The sequence below is a fragment of the Neltuma alba genome, unplaced genomic scaffold, assembly GCF_004799145.2.
Source record: "Neltuma alba isolate B1F8T4 unplaced genomic scaffold, ASM479914v2 tig00011134_pilon, whole genome shotgun sequence".
Taxonomy (NCBI): Eukaryota; Viridiplantae; Streptophyta; class Magnoliopsida; order Fabales; family Fabaceae; genus Neltuma; species Neltuma alba.
Window position 1 is genome coordinate 39,636 of NW_021635870.1, and position 20,489 is coordinate 60,124.

The 20,489-nt window shown below is 37.0% G+C and overlaps 3 protein-coding genes across 3 annotated transcripts; 1 reads left to right on the forward strand and 2 right to left on the reverse strand.

The window, feature by feature from the left end:
* Window positions 1-1,391: 1,391 nt before the first annotated feature.
* Window positions 1,392-3,185, reverse strand: LOC114761756 (acyl-lipid (9-3)-desaturase-like). Its single transcript, XM_028951184.1, has one exon. It carries the CDS (start codon window positions 3,097-3,099, stop codon window positions 1,756-1,758), a length of 1,344 nt encoding a protein of 447 aa, XP_028807017.1. The 5' UTR covers window positions 3,100-3,185; the 3' UTR covers window positions 1,392-1,755.
* Window positions 3,186-10,740: 7,555 nt separating this feature from the next.
* Window positions 10,741-13,348, reverse strand: LOC114761777 (protein indeterminate-domain 11). The gene is made up of 3 exons (XM_028951212.1): window positions 12,657-13,348; window positions 12,071-12,470; window positions 10,741-11,806 (listed from the first exon to the last, which is right to left on the reverse strand). Exons 1-3 carry the CDS (start codon window positions 12,838-12,840, stop codon window positions 10,996-10,998), a joined length of 1,395 nt encoding a protein of 464 aa, XP_028807045.1. The 5' UTR covers window positions 12,841-13,348; the 3' UTR covers window positions 10,741-10,995.
* Window positions 13,349-17,163: 3,815 nt separating this feature from the next.
* On the forward strand, window positions 17,164-20,278 carry LOC114761747 (probable ADP,ATP carrier protein At5g56450). Its single transcript, XM_028951177.1, has 2 exons — window positions 17,164-17,664; window positions 19,183-20,278. Exons 1-2 carry the CDS (start codon window positions 17,414-17,416, stop codon window positions 19,217-19,219), a joined length of 288 nt encoding a protein of 95 aa, XP_028807010.1. The 5' UTR covers window positions 17,164-17,413; the 3' UTR covers window positions 19,220-20,278.
* Window positions 20,279-20,489: the final 211 nt, after the last annotated feature.

Genomic DNA, 20,489 nt, shown 5'->3' on the forward strand with positions numbered 1-20,489 from the left:
TGTTTCTAATTCACTAGTCCCCTCACTATTCCTGACTTTCTAAAGAACTACTCCTAAAACAAACGCGGCACAACTGGTGGTCACGATGAGCTGAGTTGCAAGATATCTCTAACAGCGGGCAGAGGACTATTCCGGATAGCCTTCGTTGTTCCTTGCCCTTGTATTAAGGCAGTAAAGCATCAACACATTATTGCTTTCCCTCTATTCATATATATATATATATATATATATATGGTGAACTTCAACTATCCACTCTGGCCCATTGCTTCTTCGGATCTTCTTCGACGACAGATGGCATGTTAAAACCCCATTCCCAGCACGACTCCAACCCTTCTAACATAACGTTTAATCCATTCCTCGCTATCCACATCCCGTCTTTCCCTCTTTTGACTTTCCATCAACCTTCAGTTTACACCAACCTTGAGGGGGTGACTTCCAAGAAACCATAATATGAAGTCTTGTGGTAAGTATGAGACGATTTGAAGATAACTTTTGTCTCAACAGGATATTGTCGTCAGTATTACAGCGCAGCGGATTCGGCGGCGCGTGTAACAGAATGGCCGACCACGCTGATGTCATCGTTGATAGTTTTTGGGCCTTCACAAAACAAAAGAACGGGTCTTGTTTTTGGTGTGATGTTTGGGTCAATCATTTCTAGTGAGTGGAATAAGAACTCATGAAGGATGGAGATGATTCTGAAGCAATGAATTTATTCCTCTTTTCACCCATAAATAGAAAAGAATTAATTGCCCTTTCAGGTCAGCGGCATGTGAGTGATCTGACATAAGGACCCATGTTATTCGCATTCCCGCATTGAAGAAACTAAGAAGGAAGCTATTATATCATAGTGGATAAGCATGGACATTGACGATCTGGTTAGACATATCATGTCTTGTAAGAATTCTCCTCTGCTTTGAACCCAAGATTTTATGAATCCAATATCTGATTAGGGTATTGAGCATTATAACAGGAAGATGAGTCTTATAAAACTGGTTTGCTTGTAGTTCGGCTTGGTACTGTTGTGATGTTTATTCTTGTACAGGATAGTTTTATTTTCCTGGGGCGCGCGCACACAGAGAGAGAGAGAGAGAGAGCAAGCATGGGCCTGCTAAAAAAGACACCTTTATAACAGATGGCTTCAGCTCTAAGCCCTTCAACAATTCTGCAAAATTGACTCAAGTGTGCCGCTGAAAAGTACAAGTTGCACACTTGCAGACACTGAAGTTGTAAGAAAATATCGGACAGTTTCAATTTGGTTTTCTCTTTTCTCATCGGTCAGAGTGTATAGAACACCCCTCTTCCCTTTATAAAACGTTCATCCATAACTAATTTAGGCGCCTTTCCCTCAAGTAAACAAAAATCCCGCAACACACGAAACAAGTTGCAAACCATACGATGTTAACCATAGCTAACATTTTCAACAAACTGATATGAGCAACGAAACTAGAGGAACATTCAGTACATTTGAATGTAACAAATGCTTCAATCCTCGTGGTCCAGAGAAGACAGTAAAACATTCAAAATAAAAAGAGAAGACAGTAAAACATAGAACAGTGTACTTACATGCCTCTCCTCGGCTCAAGGGCTGAAAAGCGAAAACAAACAAGATAAAGACTATACCAACCTGCAAGTGATGGGTATCAGTAATAGATGGGATTGAAGCTTCCAAACAAAGTGCATAACAATTATTCTTTCCCAAAAATCACCCTCAGATGACCGTGTCAAGAGCATCTCAGGAAGCTTCGCAGGGTCCCCTTAACCGTGAGTGTTAACAGCTTCCCAAACTAAATTTTTGGGAATGGGATTAGAGAGATTGCGAGCCTGGAAGGCTGCATCTCGGAGTGTCTGAATCGTCAGTGCATTGGCTTCCCAGAATGACACACAGTTGTAGGGCAAATTATGTGTTCTGCATAGCTCGCTCACCAAAGGCGAGATTTTCCTCAACTGGCACCGGGGTATCCTGGGAAACAGATGATGTGCCACCTGAAATTGCAATCCTCCATGAAACCAATCCATCCAAGCTGAGCACTTTATATCAAGCGTCCCACTGGTCTGCTTCTCAAACCAATCATTGGCGTTTGGTTGGCCGACATAGACACTGGCAGAGAAATGATTCAAACAGAACTGAACATGTTGTATTCCTGTGACAGCAAAACTAGCAACGACAAACAATATTCTCTCACACCAAGTGGGTAAGCAGGAAACCAGTAGAGGATACCAAATCCAGAAAACAAGCAGCCCAAGAAGCTCCTGGACTCTATTAGGCACCTTCCTCTTGGACAGCAATAAGGTGAACGATTGAGCGAATAAGTTTACTCTGGCAAAGCACATTACAGGGTAAAACGTCCAATGCTGACAGCTAACCAGGAATCTTGATACAGAATCAAAATTCAACTTCCTCTCGTAGAAGTAAGATGTAAGGGAGTTGAAAAATTTCGAAGACACCGCAAACAAGGGCATGTGCTGAAGATCAGGATCGAATTCGAGACTGTTACAAGCAATGTGATGAGCATTGTGGTTCCACTTCCACCATGCAATACTGATGCCTGCAAGGCAATTCCCAGCAAGGATCTGGGCAAACCGATTGAATCCCCGACTCGTCATTACCTGATAGTGACCAGAGTCATGCCCAATCCACCCGCTCTGTATCCACAAGAACCCCATTAATCCACCGCAACCCACATGCACCCATGGGCTATCACAGCACAAAACACCATAAACACAAACACAAAACGAAATTGCCATGAACAGAAGTGAGAAGAACACTCCATGTCCTTTCTTTTCAAATAAACCCATCTTGGAGAACTCAAATACAAGTTTCTGATAATCCTTAGACACCTCTGATGTGGTGTAGTCTTGGAGATAATACCCGGTAAAGAACCTGTCGAGGTATTGCCATGCTGAGCCAGGGTGGAAAGCAAGAAAGGCGTTTGTAACGTCCTGGCCGGCGAGATTGAACAATGGAAGCTCACCGCCAGGGTGATCATCAATCCAATGAGAGACGTCATAGATCTTGCCCTGTATAGAGATCCAAAGATCTCCCCTTTTATTGTGTTTGCTGAGGTCTTGCTGTGAAATGTATTTGGTTGGCTCCGCCATTGCAGCAGCAAGGAGAGATCTATCAGAAGATGCTCTTTCTGCTGCGAAGGAGAGAGGTGTAGGATTGCAGCAGCAGAAGACCAATCGTTTCTAAAAGATGCTGATACTAAGAGAGACGAGGAAGAAGTGGGGTCAAAGGGTGCGTGATTGTCTGATCGCTGCTAAAAATCTTCTCTGTTTGGGCCCATTCATGGATCCAATGATTCAATGACCGCCTCACAATGCTTGAAAAGTTAAGCGAGTGGTCACACGGAAACAAATCTTATTTATTATTATTGTTTCTCATTATCTTTTTGCGCTCTTAATCACGATCAGGGTGATGCATGAGGACTGTTCTTTTCTCCTTTTTCACTTTTCCATAAGCACATGAGGGTTGTTTCTCACCGCATTTTTTGAAAAAGGGAAAGCTCCACAATGAAGACCGTTAACTTTTCCGAGGAATCTTGGAATTAATTTTTAGATTGATGTGTAAATGTCAGAACGGAGCAATATTATTATGTTATTATGTTTCTGATTTATTTATGCGTATGACTCATTAAATAAATTAATCATTCAAATGACTAATCAATGACAGACAATTTTATATTTAATAGATGTTATATCGTAATTAAGATGTATTTTGATATTTCTAGGTACATCGTATGGTCACGCGTTTATTTTATGATAAATGCTTTCCATCCATCACCCCCAACAAAATCAATCTTCAAAAGTTTTTATTTTTATTATTTTGCGTTCTCGTGTTATAAATTAATAATTTTTAATTAATATTATTTTTTGTTTTTGATATAAGAACTAGTTAACTAATTTAAGTAGGTTAAAAAAATTAGTTAAATTAATTATTTGTAATAAATAGGTGTTATTTTTCTTAATCATGTGTATCGGTTAGAATTATTATTTAATAAAACATTTAACATGTGTAATTAATGTAATAATTATCTTAAAAAGATAAATAAATATGATAAACAAAATGAATTATGATCTTATATTCATGATCAAATTAAATGTCAAATTAGATTTTATGCTACCTCTAGTCCTTAATATAAGACTTTGTTTGACTTTTATTTTGATCATAAATATAAAACTCCAATTCACTTTGTCTCTTATATTTATGTATTTTTTTCAATATAGTCCTTTTAACAATGGTATTTCTAGCTAATACACTTGATTAGTCAAGATATTTTAGAAAAGACAACACTTAATTATTACAAATAACTAACTTAACTTCTTTTCTTAATCTCCTCAAATTAATTAATTAGCTTTTATAATTAGGATCGGTATTAAATTTTAAAGATAGAATAAGATATCACCGTACTGCGGGCTTATTAAAACACCCGGGTGGCTTTAATATACAGGGTTGGGAGGGAGAAGGGGAAATGAGATTAACAGAATAAAAGAGGATAGGCGAAATATAGTGATAATTATCCAAATAATTATTCAGTGAGTGTGCGGTGTTGAAGACAGACAAAGTGACTCCGCCTTAAATTTTTAGAACAACGGCCGTTTTGAAACAAAATAAAAAACCTCACCGGTAGAGTCCGTAATATAGATTGAGCCCATAGAGTCAACCCGCCAACTCATCAAGAAGTAACCAGCTGGGTTGATGAAAATCATGTTCATTTTAAAACGGATTTTTTGAATCTGTAACTTCCAAAACCAAACCAACGGTGGGTTAACCCATAGGGTTGGAGGCTGACATTTTTTTGTTTTTTTAAATTTTTTTCATTCCTCAAATATAATCATATTTACTTCTTTAGTCCTTTCTCTCATTTCTATTTACCCACAGGGTGGAGGGACCGGCTTTTTTTTTAAATTTTTTTGTTCTTTCCTCAAATATAATTATGTTTACTTCTTTAGTTCTTTCTCTCATTTTTATTATTTAAAGTCATCATAATGTAATATATCTTTTACTTTGTATTATGAATTTTATTTGTATCAAAGTTAGTTGAGCAAAGAAAAGGTGACTCTATTTATAAAGCCTAGCCAAATAATTTATCATCTTCGTATCATTCTTCAAACTATATTAACATTGAATGATAGCTCATAGTTGAACACTTGATAGTGATTTGTAACATTATGTTTGTATTATCATTAATTTAGATTCGCTATGTTTTAATTTGGAATGTATGTTTAATCATTTAGGATAATGTATCATATATGCTTATAGTAATATTTTGGAATGTTTGAAACTTTAAATTTCATATTTTATTTAGGGAAAACCATATTGGAGGTACCTATACTTTTTTCTAATTTTGTTCTTAACTAAATCTTTAGTTTTCCTCTATTAACATCATTAATCCTTATGTAGAGACTAAAAATATCAATAGAATAAAGTTATAAGAGCTAATGTTACTAAAAAGATAAAATTAAATGTTTAATTAAAGGGGAAAAAACACATAGGTACTAAATTAAAAATTGAAATAAAGTATAGGTACCTTCAATATGATTTTTCCTTTTATTTATAATAATTTATATATGCATATTTTATTTTAGGTGTTTAGAAATTAGAATAAATTTTATTAAAAGAAAACAAAAGACAAAAAAAAATTAAAAAAAATTGTGGCTAGTTGGGTTGGAAAAATATCAGCCCATCAGAAGTCGGCCTTTTGGACCGGCTTGTTGGTCCTTGAGCATGCCACAGGCCAACCCATATCCAGTGGGTTGGCTCGTATTGCTAGCTCTACTCATTGGTGTTAGACAGCAAGAAAACTATTTTATAAAATTCATGGGCCAAATGATAATTCTGAATAAAATCAGAAGATCAAATAAAAACGATTTTTTATAACATAATATACGACACACACAAATAATATGCACATGTATAATAAACTAATATGTCGCATGTCATTATCATTATAGTACTGCCTACGATATTTAATACTCCTCCGGTCCTTATTATAAGACCCTATTTGACTTTTTATTTGGTCCTAATTATAAGACCCCAATCCATTTTATCTCTTATATTTATGTATTTTTTTTCAAGATAATCCTTCTAATAATGATAGTTTTAGCCAATATACTTAATTAGCAAGGATATTTTAGGAATGACAACACTTATTTATTATAAACAACCAACTTAACTTACTTCCTTAATCTCCTCAAATAAGTCAATTGGGTCTTATAATTAGGACCGGAGGAGTACTATTTATGATCCTTAATATAAGAATTAGTTGACTAATTTGAGTAGATTAAAAAAAATTAGTTAAGTTAGTTATTTGTAATAAATAGGTGTTGTCTTTCTTAAAACATCTTTACTGATCAAGTATATTGGCTATAACTACTATTATTATAAGGAGTATATTAGGAAAAAATTGACAAATATGAAAAACAAAGTAGATTATGATCTTATATTTAAAACCAAAATAAAAGTCAAATGAGTTTTTATATTAAGGACTGGAGGTAATATAAAAGTTAGATAACTAATTTAGAGAAATTAAAAAAATTAGTTAAATTTGTTGTTAACTTTTCTAAATTATCATATTTAATCATGTGTATTTAAATTACTTCTTAGTGAAAATCTCTTATAGATTGGAGTTAGTATTTAGTACCGAATATAGTACTTCTCCGGTCCTAAATATAAGACCCTTATATAATGTGTATAAAGGACCTATATTCAGGAGCGGAAGAGTATTAAACAGGCCTTGATAAGCTTAATTAAAGTCTAATGAAAACCTTTAAAGCTTAAGAACCTAAGGCGAGACAAAGACGAAGCATGGCGCAAATTGAAGCTGAAACTTAGGGTCAGGATTGTATAAGGGGACGGGTAAGGCCTATCCATCCCGACTCACTTCCCCCCCCCCCCCCAGTCATGTGCAGAGGGATGGGACATTCAACTACTTGCTCCCACACAATACAAAGAAAGAGAGTGACAAGGAAAGCAAAATATACTGCAAGCATAATAATTTTACGTTTTATAGCTCCTATATATTCTTCATCTTCCCTGGTTTCCGTCAAAATAATACACATATATTTGAATAATTTATATAGTTTTCATATCAGCTTGAACCTAATTACAAAACCTGAAATCATGAAGTGCATACATAATAATGAGAATTGTTCCTGGAGGGGCGAGTCCAAGCCATAGCGTCTGGTTGTCCGTTGTTGTTATCCATTCTTCACGGGCTGGCCAGAAGTTCCCTCTGACAATTGGGAAGAATACTCCAAAAATCATGGTTATTTGTACGAATGAAGTACCAAGAATACTGATGTATGACTTTTTTTATTTTATTTTATTTCATTTTTTATCATTGCATTTTATATTTTACTTGAGAACAAAAAATAAGGAAAGAATAGAAGACGTTATGGTTATGGTTATGGTTGACGATAGGCATGCGATTTAAGGGAGGTGGTTGGGCAGAAGGGCGAGATAGGGAGCAGGGGTGGGCATTATGGGAAGCCCAGGTTATGGTTATTGAGTAGTGACATCAAAACCCCCGAGAAGGCCCACAAATCCCCTTGGGCTGCCCCATTAACCATATAACCGCTGAATTAACGTGGGACCAGGATTTTGCTGGAGAATTGCGGGGCCACAGCCTAATATATTTATGTCACGCAAGACTCGTTCCTCGGCTTCTCCTCCGCATCCATAGAAATCCTACCCCTTGTTAACACAAACTCCATCAACTCATCACCTTTAATACATCCTTTAGATTTTAACAAAATTCTCAACTGAAATTTTTTTTCCCGTTCCACACATGTATCATTTTGTTGGAGGTAATTATATTTAAAATACTGTTAGGCACTAAATTTGATCACATCTCCTTATAGGAATTCAAATCTTGGTTTAACTCTATCTTATTCTACATCATGCGCTCGTCATAATGGGCCTACATATGAACCAAGTCTGTATAAAAAATATGGATTCAAGGTCACGGGCCAATGTCAAACTGCTTCCAACATACATTGATGTTTGATTGTCATGTCTTGTAATGGGCAAATTGAGTTTGTCATGTCTTCCAACATACAGTCATGAAAAACCTTAAGTTATGTATATATAATATCAAATTGAAGTTATCTCATTTCTATATTTTCGAAAAGCTCACTATCCCTTGACCTTGGCATCCCAAGAATGACCAGCCTTGACAAATTTGTTTCCGCTTTCTAAAAGATGTAAAATCTTCATAAACTATATTATGGATTTAAAGCTTTGCTCGTCTCTTACTGTGTCACTGTCAAAAAGCTTCTTAGTTCAACAAGTTGTCCTCAACACATGCATTGACATTTTACTTTTGACGTCCCATTGTTATTCCTCCTTTATTAGCTTCTGTTCTTGTACCTTTGCCGTCATCTTGAATCAAAACATTAAGACAAATATTAAGCCGTCCATCGTAGAACCTTCATTTCCAAGCTAAAGACTTTTCGGTTCGTGATTATCTTGTCCGCCATTTCCCGTCCTCAATATTTTCAACCAATTTCTTCAACTATACTTAACGCATCCCAACCAATGTCGTGGATTCATAAGAAGGCCACTGTTTCAATAATTTGTTATATCAAAATAAATTACACAATTCTCTAGGGTGAAACAACATTATGCATGTTCATTTGCATTTTAGTTCTATGTTTTTTTCAAACACTGATATGTAATAAACAATCGCAGCTGTATTTAGCTTGTCACGCCAAAGAGAAAAAGGAACTAAAATTGTTTCTTGAGTTAGAATATAAATAGTTGCTCAGTTTCTATTGCTCAAATAATCAGAAGTAATCAATATATGATTCATTGACGGGTACAACACAACCACTATACTTTTAGAATAGGTACACCAATTCACGCTGATATTCCATTATAAATTTAAAAAAAAAATCGAGCTTGGGTTTTTTTTTCAGTTCTTTTCCAAACAAATCTCATACTCCTCCGGTTCTTAATATAGGACCTAATTGTTGAGTTGATTTTAATCCTCAATATAAGATACATTTCTTATATTTATCAAGTTTCTCTAAATTACCTCTATGGATATTTCCTTAACCATAATCAAGCAGAAGAGAAAGGGGGTATTAAGAAAGATGATTATGGTGTTTTAGGAAAAACATGTCACATTTCTTATCATTAACTAGCTTACCTAACTTTTCTAATCTAATCAAATTAGTTAAATAAGTCTTATATTAAAAATCAGAAAAGTATTTACACAATTATAAGTTGAAAAATATATTGATACTTTCTGTAATAATGATAGTTTTAAAAAAAGCAGAGACCAGAAGGAAAAACAATGCGGACAAAAACAAATTACGCGTGGAAAACGAATCCCCATATATGCAGACTCGTCCCTCGATGATCTTCCCCTTTTCTGTTGAACCATCACAACAAGAATTCTTTTCACTTCTGTGCATCTCGTTTTTTTAATGGGAAGTGCAGTATTCTTCCTCATTTTAAGGTGGCCTGTCGTTTTTTACTTATTATTACTTCAAAATTTGTACAGATTCATTCCAATAAAATAAATATAAATAACAATTAAACTGTGACTAGAATACATATATAGCTCATTGCCACTATTCTAAGCTGGCCCTACCGGATATGCATGTGTATCAACTGTTCATTTTTATGTACTTCAAAAGTGGCTTTAACTTCATATGTATACAGCTTTCTTTTTTTCTGTCAAAAAAAAAACATTCTTCTTTAATTTTGGGGAAAAGAGGAAACCCATTACAAGTTAAAGAGATGGACAGGTCGATCGACACAAAGTTCACAAGTAAATAGTCACAGGTAAAGAAAAATGACTTCACGAGAAAGACAACAGACAAAACAGTAATAATCATGCAAAGACAGGAAGAGCCCTCATATATTCCATCGCCTAAGGATAAAACATCACTGTCAAACTGTTCATTTCTTTCCCTTTATCTGCGTTACGTTTCCTTCATTGTGTACTTCACTCATATATAGCTTTTCACTTCGTATACTATATATATCAAGGGTTTCAATATATATCACCTCCCCCATATCTACATTCAAATTAAATTTCATATTCGCTGGTAAAAAAAAATTAAATTTCATATTCCCTCTGTGTGCGCGCGTGAATGCATGCATGTATGGATATGAAATGAGCTAGCTATAGACATATATATGTAAATATCACGAATAATATAACGTCGGCAACCATTCTTATCATGAACCGAGTTTCCAATAATCATTAAACCATATAATGTGTACGCTATTGTAAATATTTAACTACATGCTCGCGCATGTGTTTATATCCATTGCCAAGGGGAAAATGAAACCGAGACAATATATTTTATATCCACAATTTATTTAATTAGAAAACTCGTCATTTTGATTTGTATCGCAAGTGCTAAGTGCAAATGAGCAGTAATCTTTGGGGAGAGTGTTTTCAACGGAAGGGGCAGCGGTAGATTTGTGGGTAAAAATTTAGGCATAGAAGTGATAAAAAATGTGTGCGGATTCTCACAAAATAATTACACATCGTACTTAATTATATTATAAAAAAACACCTCACAGAACAAGCGAGCTCTGCGCCTTTCTAAGATAATGATAATAATCACTTACGACAAAGCCTAAGATAATCTTATGTCGGCCATGCAGTTCTCCATGAATTATGAAATTATATATTTGTATTAAAACAACAAACACTTTTGGCACTCTACCAGCTTGGATCGATGTCAGATATATCGCTAAATATAATAAGAATCATCAAATTAATGAAAACTTGTGCTGAAAATAATATTACGAAAATTAGAACTTGAAGGCTGAGACGAATAGTTGTCCCTTTACAGCACTATTCAGTGTCCATATTCAACTACAGGAATATGCCTTAGCCAAGGAAATTAAAATTAATTTGACGAGTCCATGTAAGACAGAATTGAAACCTTTTGGAAGATGTATAAATACCACCAAGACAAGGCATTATTGGATATATATTGTACATCGATTTCATGTACAAACAAACCTAATTAACCTTGCCAAGGTGTTTGGTTGCGACTTTGCTTACCATACGACGAAGAACCCAAATGGTCAAGCCCCGATATGTTGAAAAAATCTTTTTGAGAAAAAGCCTTGAGACCCAGAAAATCTCGGGTCATTTCATCGCTAGCAGTGTCTCTTGCTGGATTCAACATTCCTCTCAAAGCATCCTCGAAGGAAGATCTCTCAAAGGCTGTAGCAGAAGAAGCAGTATTCGCCATCATGTCATGGAAAAGAGAAGTAGCAGGTGGAGATGCTTTGTTGCAATTTACAGCAGTAACACCATCTTCTAAGTATTCAGAAGGGAACCCTGCAGCTTTATTCCCATAAGAAGCCAAGGCATGAGGCAACCCCATCTGGTCACGTGAAGGCATACCCAAACCAGAAACGGCTGAAGAAGAGGATGAATTAGGCATGGTGGTACATTGACGATCAGATTGAGGCATGTGACCTATTTGTGATGCTTTCTGCAACAAAGCAGTGGCTGACATGTAAGGAGGGGCTGGGGATTGGAAATGAGGAAGGGACGGTGCGGGGTTAGGGTTTTGATGATGGTGATGGATTAAATTGAAGGAATGATCTAGATGTGAGGGGGAGACTAATGGCCTGAAAGTGTCTCCATTTGCAGCTTCTCCCAACCATGGTGGAAAATCTTGTTCTTTTTTTGCTAATATTGTTGGTGGTGGTGGGGGAGCTTGGAGGGGATGGCTATGAAGAAGGGGGTTCACTGCCGTAATTGTTCTTGCACTCTCCTGTGCTAAAGCATCACAGAAGGCTCTGTGTGTGATGAAACTGTCCCTTCTGCAATAAAAAATCGGAAAAGGCAACCACTAAACAACAAAATCAATATCACAATATAATGTTCCACATTACTCTCTCTCTCTTCCTAGTGTCGTCTTTTTGAATATTCCTTCTAAGTGTTATAACCTCACACATATCAGATGTTGGCCATTGAAGTCCTTGAATTGATATATACAAGGTCACCACTACACTCGATGCATTTTTTGTGTTGAAAATCCGTAATTGATCAATAGAACAAACTAATTAACTGGAAGGTTTTGTTACCTAGAGAAGATGGTTCCGCAATCACATTTGTACTCCTTGGTGCCACAAATTTTAGAGTGAGCCTTCCAGTCAGACTGAACAGCGTAACGCTTGGAGCATTTTTCACACTTCCATTTTTTCTCGCCGTGCTTCCTGCAGAAATGCTTCTTGATGCCAGTGAGGTCTCCGAGGGCCCTTGAGGGGTCATGGTGAACACATGTTACCTCCGGGCACACATAAACCTTCTTTTTGATGACTTCTTTGTTGTTTCTTTGCTTGAGCTTCCATGGCAGGTTGTGACCTCTTCTGTGAAGCTGAAGATTTTGGTCTCTTTGGAACCCTTTGTTGCATATTTCGCAAATGAATCGGTTTGTCGCCAAGAGGGACTTGGGAGATAAGGCTATTACTTCAGCCTCCGGGTCTGAAATGATTGAAACCAGCGAATACTGATTAAACACATCGTAATTGAAGAATAATTAGCTAATCATATAAGAAACAAATTAGACCTTGCCTTTTGCTCCAAACCCAATGCATACCAACACATTTAAAAAATAAAGGGAATTGAAAAACGGATAATCAATACTACTACTGATTTGATTTATGTGACCTGGATTTCCCGGAAGGTTTCTCTTCTTTTTGGGTTGTGGTTCTTGATTTGTTGAAGTGGAGGAGTACTGCTGAGGATAGAGAGAGACAGGAGTATCATTTCTGGTCCCAGAAGAAGCGCTTATTTCACTAGATGCAGATGTCAAATTTGACATATTCTCATCCACCAGCAAAGCTTTCATCATCTTTTTACAAACTAGCAGTGAGATATAAATCTATGGCAGATCGGCATTTGCAACACCAGCCTGAAGAGAAATCTGAGATCTGAAGTGCAAAACCTGATTGTATATATATAGAGACTGCTGAAACTGGAAACTATACATGCAACGATCAATTGAACCCGTTAAATAGAAAAATTGAATTCGTCTGCGGTGGTGATCCCACTGAATTCGAATAAATATATATAGCTCTCTTGTTACTAAGAATTTGAGGGAGAAAAAAGCCGAGAAAAAAAGTGAGTGAATTTCAAGATGGATAATCCTGAGCAACTGGAAACCTATACGGTCATAATAATTGGAATACGTTTAGCTGTAGGTGAAGCAAGCTGAAGGAAAGTGCCTGAAAAGAGGGTAGCTGCTAAACACAGTTAAATTTTGTAGATAGTTGAGGAAGTTTCATGGAGTTGTCTGGATGCGTGAGTATGAGAAGGGGAAGAGCAGGAAAAGGAAAGAGAGGGAGGGAGGGAGGGAGGGATGTGGATGAGAGAAAAGGATTCCTTTGAAGCTCACATCCATACAGGACCATAACCCAAGCCAAACAGGGCTTCTTCTGACGTGCCCTTTCTGTCTTTTCCTTTGTCTTTTTCCTCCTTTTTTCTAAATTTTTCTCCCTTAATAATTGCTTGACATTATGAGATCATGATTTCCCCCTTCTCTCCTTGATTCAAATATTATCAATTACTATATTTTTCTAATCTGAATGTGCCTGTCTGACACATTATTGAATGATTGTTCAGGCCAACATTCTCCCTCCCTAAAAAGTAGAGATAAAGTAAACCAGAGAGATTATGAACTTTTAACATCATGGGTAAAAGTGATAAAAAGCAAAACTGCTTTACCTCTTTCTGCACTCACTGCCATCAATGCTTCACAGATTGGAATTTGCAGATATCCTCCCCACGAACTACAGTTCCCAACTCATCATTACCATATGTTCCTATCTCCAGCTTTCTGTGCTATTTGATCTCACACACACAGAAATCTCTTCAAACGAATTAATTTATATGATTTACTGTTTATGACGCTGTTCTTTTGAAAAATTGAACTCTTTCTTTAATGGCGTCATTTATTTTCATGGTTTCTGAGGAGAAACGGGAAGGAAGTGTTTGCGTGTGTGCATAGGTCGGCCCCCCGTGCATACTGCCAACCCATCACCGCTTGTGATCAGATTTTTTTGTCGAAAGAAGACACAGAGAGAGCTCGAGGCGTGTCGGTTTTATTCTAATATATATCACGAAAAGCCGCTGCCGATTTATTTTGAGTGCCATAATAGTATATATAAACATAATATGAAAAGTTATACCATATCAATGTTTGTCCACAGTAGAAGATGACAACGTACTAGATAAACGTGGGTGACATGATACGGCTGGCTTTTACCTTTCCTTCCTGGTCAGTTTATATCTGTTGGGTCATTTGAAATTAAGTTGGGGTTTCAACCTCTGAAACATAAAATAACAATTAGTGAATTAATTAATAAGAGGGACATTATGATCAGAGATGATGATTAGTATAATTGTGGTGGAGCCGATCAAAGTGAAAAGGAAATGAAACTGGGGACTAGGTAGTACAACGCAAAGTGGGACGAGTAGTGAGTCACCATTCCATATTTGTTCTGTCAAAATATATAATGATTACTTTGCATGCCCTGCGTCTGCTATTTACATGACAAGTCTTGCTGAAAACAAGAATTAAAACATCAGATCGAAAAGATGAATAAATAAATGTCATGATCCACCACGACGTTGTATTTCTCGAGCATATATTCAGTATTCAGACTCCGTCACAGCTTATTATTATCTGATTGCATACTCGCGTACGTAAACCAAAATGTGTGTGCGTGTGTGTCTTTGACTTCAACTCCAACTGATCAGCCAGTAAAAGAGGAAAGGTTGAGATTTTCTTGTTCTGCCTTATAGCAGCTTCCTGCTTTCAATGAATATTATTCATCTAACGCAAACTGAAGCCGCGAAGAGCCTTTCATTTACTAAATTTGATTTTGTTCCTAATATTTACTCAACTGGATGTACTGTGCTTTCAATAAATATTATTCATCTAATACCTTCCATATTAAAATATGAACAATAACATACTCTTTTCATACGTAAATTATTCCAGAATTTGTTAACCTATCCATATTCAAAATATGAAACAATTTGTTATTTCAGTATATGTTATCTTCGGAAAAATTATTTGGTAAAAGAAATCTTCCAATAAATTAAAATTTAAACAATGTGTTCTATGTTATTCCCATATAAATTAGATTTTAAACAATATATTCTAATTCAGAATTTCTTTAATCACAAAAGTAATATTAAAAATGTAAACAACTTGCTCTAGTTTAGAGTTGTTTCTCTCTGTTCATAATAAAATATAAATAACACCTTATTGTAGCTTAAAATCTTTTAGCCCGTGCAAATTAAAGTTCAGATAACAACTAACTGATCAGGACAATAAAGATAAACTATGTCATTGACAGTGAAGACGGGTCCACTAACACTATTCTCCTCATTATACATCAACCATAAAAAATCTATTGGAGAGAAGAATTGAAAAGAAGAAGAAGAACTGCTGTTTAAAAAACTATGGTTCTACAGTGTAAGGTGACGTGCTTTCCTGAAATATAGAATAGAATATAGATATGGATGGAAGAGGGTGGGGGGAACAGAGATAGGTCACTCATGAAAGAGTGGGTCTTACCCTTTGGACTTTTTAAGCCCACAAAAAATGCATAGTATTGAACAAAAATCTTTCTAATAAAGTGCTCTATGTTATGTTGGACAAGCCAACGTAGTTTGATTTCAGCGAGAAGGATTAGCTTCTGATAACACGTCGAATCAAAATTTTAAATGATACATGCGTCTAATAAAAACTATGTTCAACCGTACTCTCTGTATATAGTGTTTGTTGGATGTATAGTTTGAAAGAATAATCAAGGTTGACCGCATGCACAAGTTGGTCTTATGAATATTTCGAGTCCAGGATGGTAAACTTGTTTTTAAACTCTCTCTCACCTTTCTTCCTCCGTATGTAATCTGAAACACTGCTTCGATTTAACGATTGATCAGAAAGAAGATGACAATTCGTTGATGGAGCTTTTGTGAGTTCTTCTGCATGCACGAATCTTGTACTCGCTATCCTTCAGCTCAAACTCGTCGCAATAGATTTCTGCTTCCCAGGATGTATCTGGCTTCCAGCAAGGAAGACTTCATCAAGCAGCCACTTCATGGGGAGTTAAGTAGTCTTCCGTCTTCATAAAGCCTTAGCGTCTACGTTGCTGGCTTGATGGCTATTGGCTGGCACTAATTATCACACCCTTCCTTCAGTATTCGAGATTCCACTCCACGATTTTACCTAATCAGCTACGTAAAAGTGTTCTCTTTTTTTTTTTTTTAATAAGCTGATGTTAACAGTTGACATTTTTTTATTAGCACATATATCCTTACAGTCATATTTATAACACTATTAGGCATCAGGCGTGTTACTTTTTTCAGCAGGAATTTAAATTTTAATTCTAACTCATTCTGCTAAACTTAACTTGGCATCGTACGTGTTACCATTTGAATACTATTTTTTTAAAAACAAACATTTGAATACTATTTAATACTCCTCCAATCTTTAATACAAGATCCATTTAACTAATTTGATTAGATTAAGAAAGTTAGGTAAGTTAGTTAATTATAAGAAAAATGACACATTTTTCCTAAAATACCATAATCATTTTTCTTAATACCCCCTTCCTTTTCTATTTGATTATGGTTGAGGAAGTATCCATAGGAGTCATTTAGAGAAAATTGATAAATATGAGAAATGGATACCAAAACCAACTCAAAAATTGAGTCTTATATTAAAGATCAGAGGAGTATTATCTTTGTTCTTGCGATTTGTTGGGTTAAGCCCATTCTACGCTTGACAAGGGAAAAGGCTCCCATAAGAATTCCGTGAATATTCACTTTGACCTTTATCAAAAAATAAAAAATAAAAAAATGCGTCAATTCCTTGTGAGTCCGTCGTCCTTCAGGAGTTTGGCTAGCCAATTGCCAAGTGGCGTTCATTTCGTCATTTGTTAATAGAAGATACTCAAATTAAATGATATTCGACCACCCTGCAAGTTGCAGTTACCACTTATACCAATCATCCCGAAGTGTTAATGTTTTTTTTTTTTTTTCCGGCGAAGAGATTTCGATAGTTAGTCATAAGTTAAAAAAAAAATCAACATATTATAATCCTAAAATGGCCCCGGGCACCACCGAGCAGAAATCAAGCGTGCTTTGGTGAGAATAAAACCAGAGAATTGCACGAAGGATTGATTATGGTCACGGGCATAGATTCATTCGCTTAATCCTAAAATGGATGGCGTCTTCAAGGGAATGAGTGGGAATTTGAATAAAGCAAATAAGCAGTGAGGGAGGTGGAAGGAAGGGCTGGGAAGACGACGGAGGCGGAGATTCGAACGACGTGAGCAGAGCAGCTGGACGCACAAACAACAAGTTCTGTATTGAAGCCCTACTCTTCACTCACTAACTTTTGCCGTGATCTGATGGCAGAGGCGGTCATGGGTGGCACGGTGCACACGATTGTGGCCCCAGTGGAGCGGGCCAAGCTTTTGTTGCAGGCCCAAGAAAGCAATATGGCTATTGTTGCCGGTGGGCGTCGGAAATTTGAAGGCTTGTTTGATTGTATACTCTGTACTGTCAGTCTGTCAGGAGAAGGCATTCTCTCCGTGTGGAGAGGCAAAGCAGCAGTGTTCTTCGCTGTTATCCCCACGTCACCCTCAATTTCTTACTCAAGGTTTGTTCTCAACTTTTTACTCTGCAATTGTGTATCATAATCTGTTTTTACTCTGCAGTTGTGTGTATCATAATCTGTTTTTGTGAATGAATTCTCCGGAAGCTTCTCATATTTACGGTGTCTCTGGATTACTCTTGTGCGAGGCTTTCTTGCGTTTCTTTTGTCTTTGTGATTGGTTTTTTGGTGTTATTCTGCCTTTGCTATTCTTTTTTTATGCTTAATTACGAGAAGCAAATAATTTGAATTAGAACCTCATCAATCTGTGCATCACCCCTAAATCATATGAACCGTCATTAGGAAAAGGAAAAGTCAACTCACTGCAGCCGAGCTTCTGATGCACACTGATCATTCACTCTTCATCCGGCTGAAATTTTACCTATTTTTGGTTTATGTTATCTAGAGAATGCCAGCAGTTTGTGTATTGAACTGTATTATCATTTACCAATGTTTCGGAGGGAGCAGAACTAGTTTAGTGTATTGACTGTCAACATAATTTGGGATGAGATGGCTAGACTACTTTAAGAGCAATGCCGGAAGCAATTTGATCGGAGGCACTGTGTTTTTTTTTTTTTTTTCCGGGTTCAATTCCAAAACTAATATGAGATAAAGAAAAGAACCAATGCCCAAACATTTTAAAACATACCATCGTTACAGCAGAAGATGTGAAAAGAAATAAAGGGGTTTATGATTTTTGGGCTGGGACAAGGGGACGGATAAAGTTTCTTCTGAAGAAGGACAACATAATTATTGCTACTATGATGGAATTCCTCTTAGGGCATCGTAAATTTTTAACGATTTCTCTTTATTTGTCATGAATAAGGGAGCCCCACCAGCCACGAGGTAAAAGAATAGCTTCCAAATCTGTTGTATAATCCATTTGTATCGTATTATTCAGAAACAACTTCTTTGGACTCAAGAATGTCATCAAATTTCCTCAAGGGGGTGAAAAAACACATGTCATTAAGGTAGGGAATCAACTTGGGCTGCTTTAAGATCAATGGCAGCATTATCAACCAACAAAAAAAAAAAAAACAAAGAGGAAGTTCGGCTAATCCAAGGTAATGAAATGAAGAGCAGTAAATGCAAAATCCCAATTAGAAATTTCTACAGAAGAGATCTGATCATCTTTACATTGTTGTCTTGTTTGCTTTGCCTTTCCCTCCTTCCTTTCCTACTTGTATTCTTTGCAAGGGCCCTTGTATTCTTTAAAGGGCAAAATGACGGACAATAAAAAATATCATCCAATCAGACTATTCGTACACTTTAAAGAATACATTGCAGAAAGAAGTTAAATTTCCAGGACTCAGACATTGCTTTTGCAGACTACGATATGTTATTACCTCTGTTATTCGCTCATTTTAAGTGATGAATAGATGGAGAAAGTGCAAGCATATTAAATGATGATACAGTTAATGCAGAGTATTGAGGGAGCATTTTATTAAACAGGATCTCTGCAGAAACATATTGATAGTGATTTTTCCTGGGGTGCATCCGCTAATTTTTTTGTTGGGGCTGCAGCCGGGTGTACAGCGCTGATATTAGTATTCCTACTTGACATTGCGCACACTCGCCTCGCTGCTGATATTCGAGGAACACAAGCCCCCCAATTTCGGGGCATCCACCACTTCCCGGCTACCATATACCTATAAGAACAGGATCATAGGGATTTACAGGGGTCTTCCTGCGTCTCTATAAAGACACTGAGTGAAGAATCAAGGCCTGAGTTGGCATTGTGGAGACGTTGGATGGTGGCTCAGGCGGTAACGACCTCCGCAGGGTTGATATCATATCCAGTAGACGCAGTTCGAAGAAGAATGATGATGCCGGCTGGCATGGACAAGGCCGTGTGCAACGGCACCCTTGACTGCTGAAAGAAGATATATCGGACGGAGGGGTTGCCTTTATTTTACCGCGGGGCAGGTTCCATTATGTTCAGGAGCTCAGGGGCAGCAGCTATTCTAATTCTAGTGTTGGATGACGAGGTCAAGAAATTTCTGAATATTTCTTTTGGCCAATGATTTGCTTCATGTCAACATCAGTGAGTCACTGTGGCCTTCAGAAATACGCCAGGGATCCAACGAATGGTTCATTGACCAGGTGGCTCTTGGGGCTGCAGGGATTTGTTCAATTGTTAATGATTAGGCGTTACGTGAGATGCCCATCCTGCTGTGTCTCATTCAATTCTATATTTCTGTTCACAGGAATCGTCCAAAAAGGAATTACGTGAGATAAAAGGAGCGGAGGTTGTGGAGGAGGGGCCAGCAAAGTCGGAACCTTGAAGATGCATTGCTTTTTGAAAAGGGGAATAGGGAGCAGCTTAAAGCAATGGGAACGATGGGAAGTATAGGGTGCGAAGGTGAAGGAAGTAAAGGGGCTTTTGGAGGGAAGAGAGTGCATCAATGAAATTAAAATAACGAGTTGAGAACCCAAGCATTAAGGAGCATTCATTGCCACTTTAGGTGCACAATGGTTGTTTATTGACGCAACTTGCAAACCAAACAAAAGAAAAAGAAGCATAGTGGAAGGAGGGTTGGGGCAGACGGGGGAAGAATCCTGGGGAGATTCTTATTACGTGAGGCGTGTCGAGATTCTAAAAGAGGGGGAGAGGGAATGGGATGGCATGCATGCCAGCCACGTTTGATATTTGTATATCTTCTATTTTCAAATTATGAGGAAAAAGGGAAAGTGAAGAGCGCACTCAGAATGCCATTGCTGGCTTGTGGCTGTGCGACTAGTGCTTGATGTCCTCACCTTCTCTTTCCCTTCCCGAATTATATTAACAATCGCCTCACTCTTTGCCGTTAATGACCACCTCTCCTCTCTCC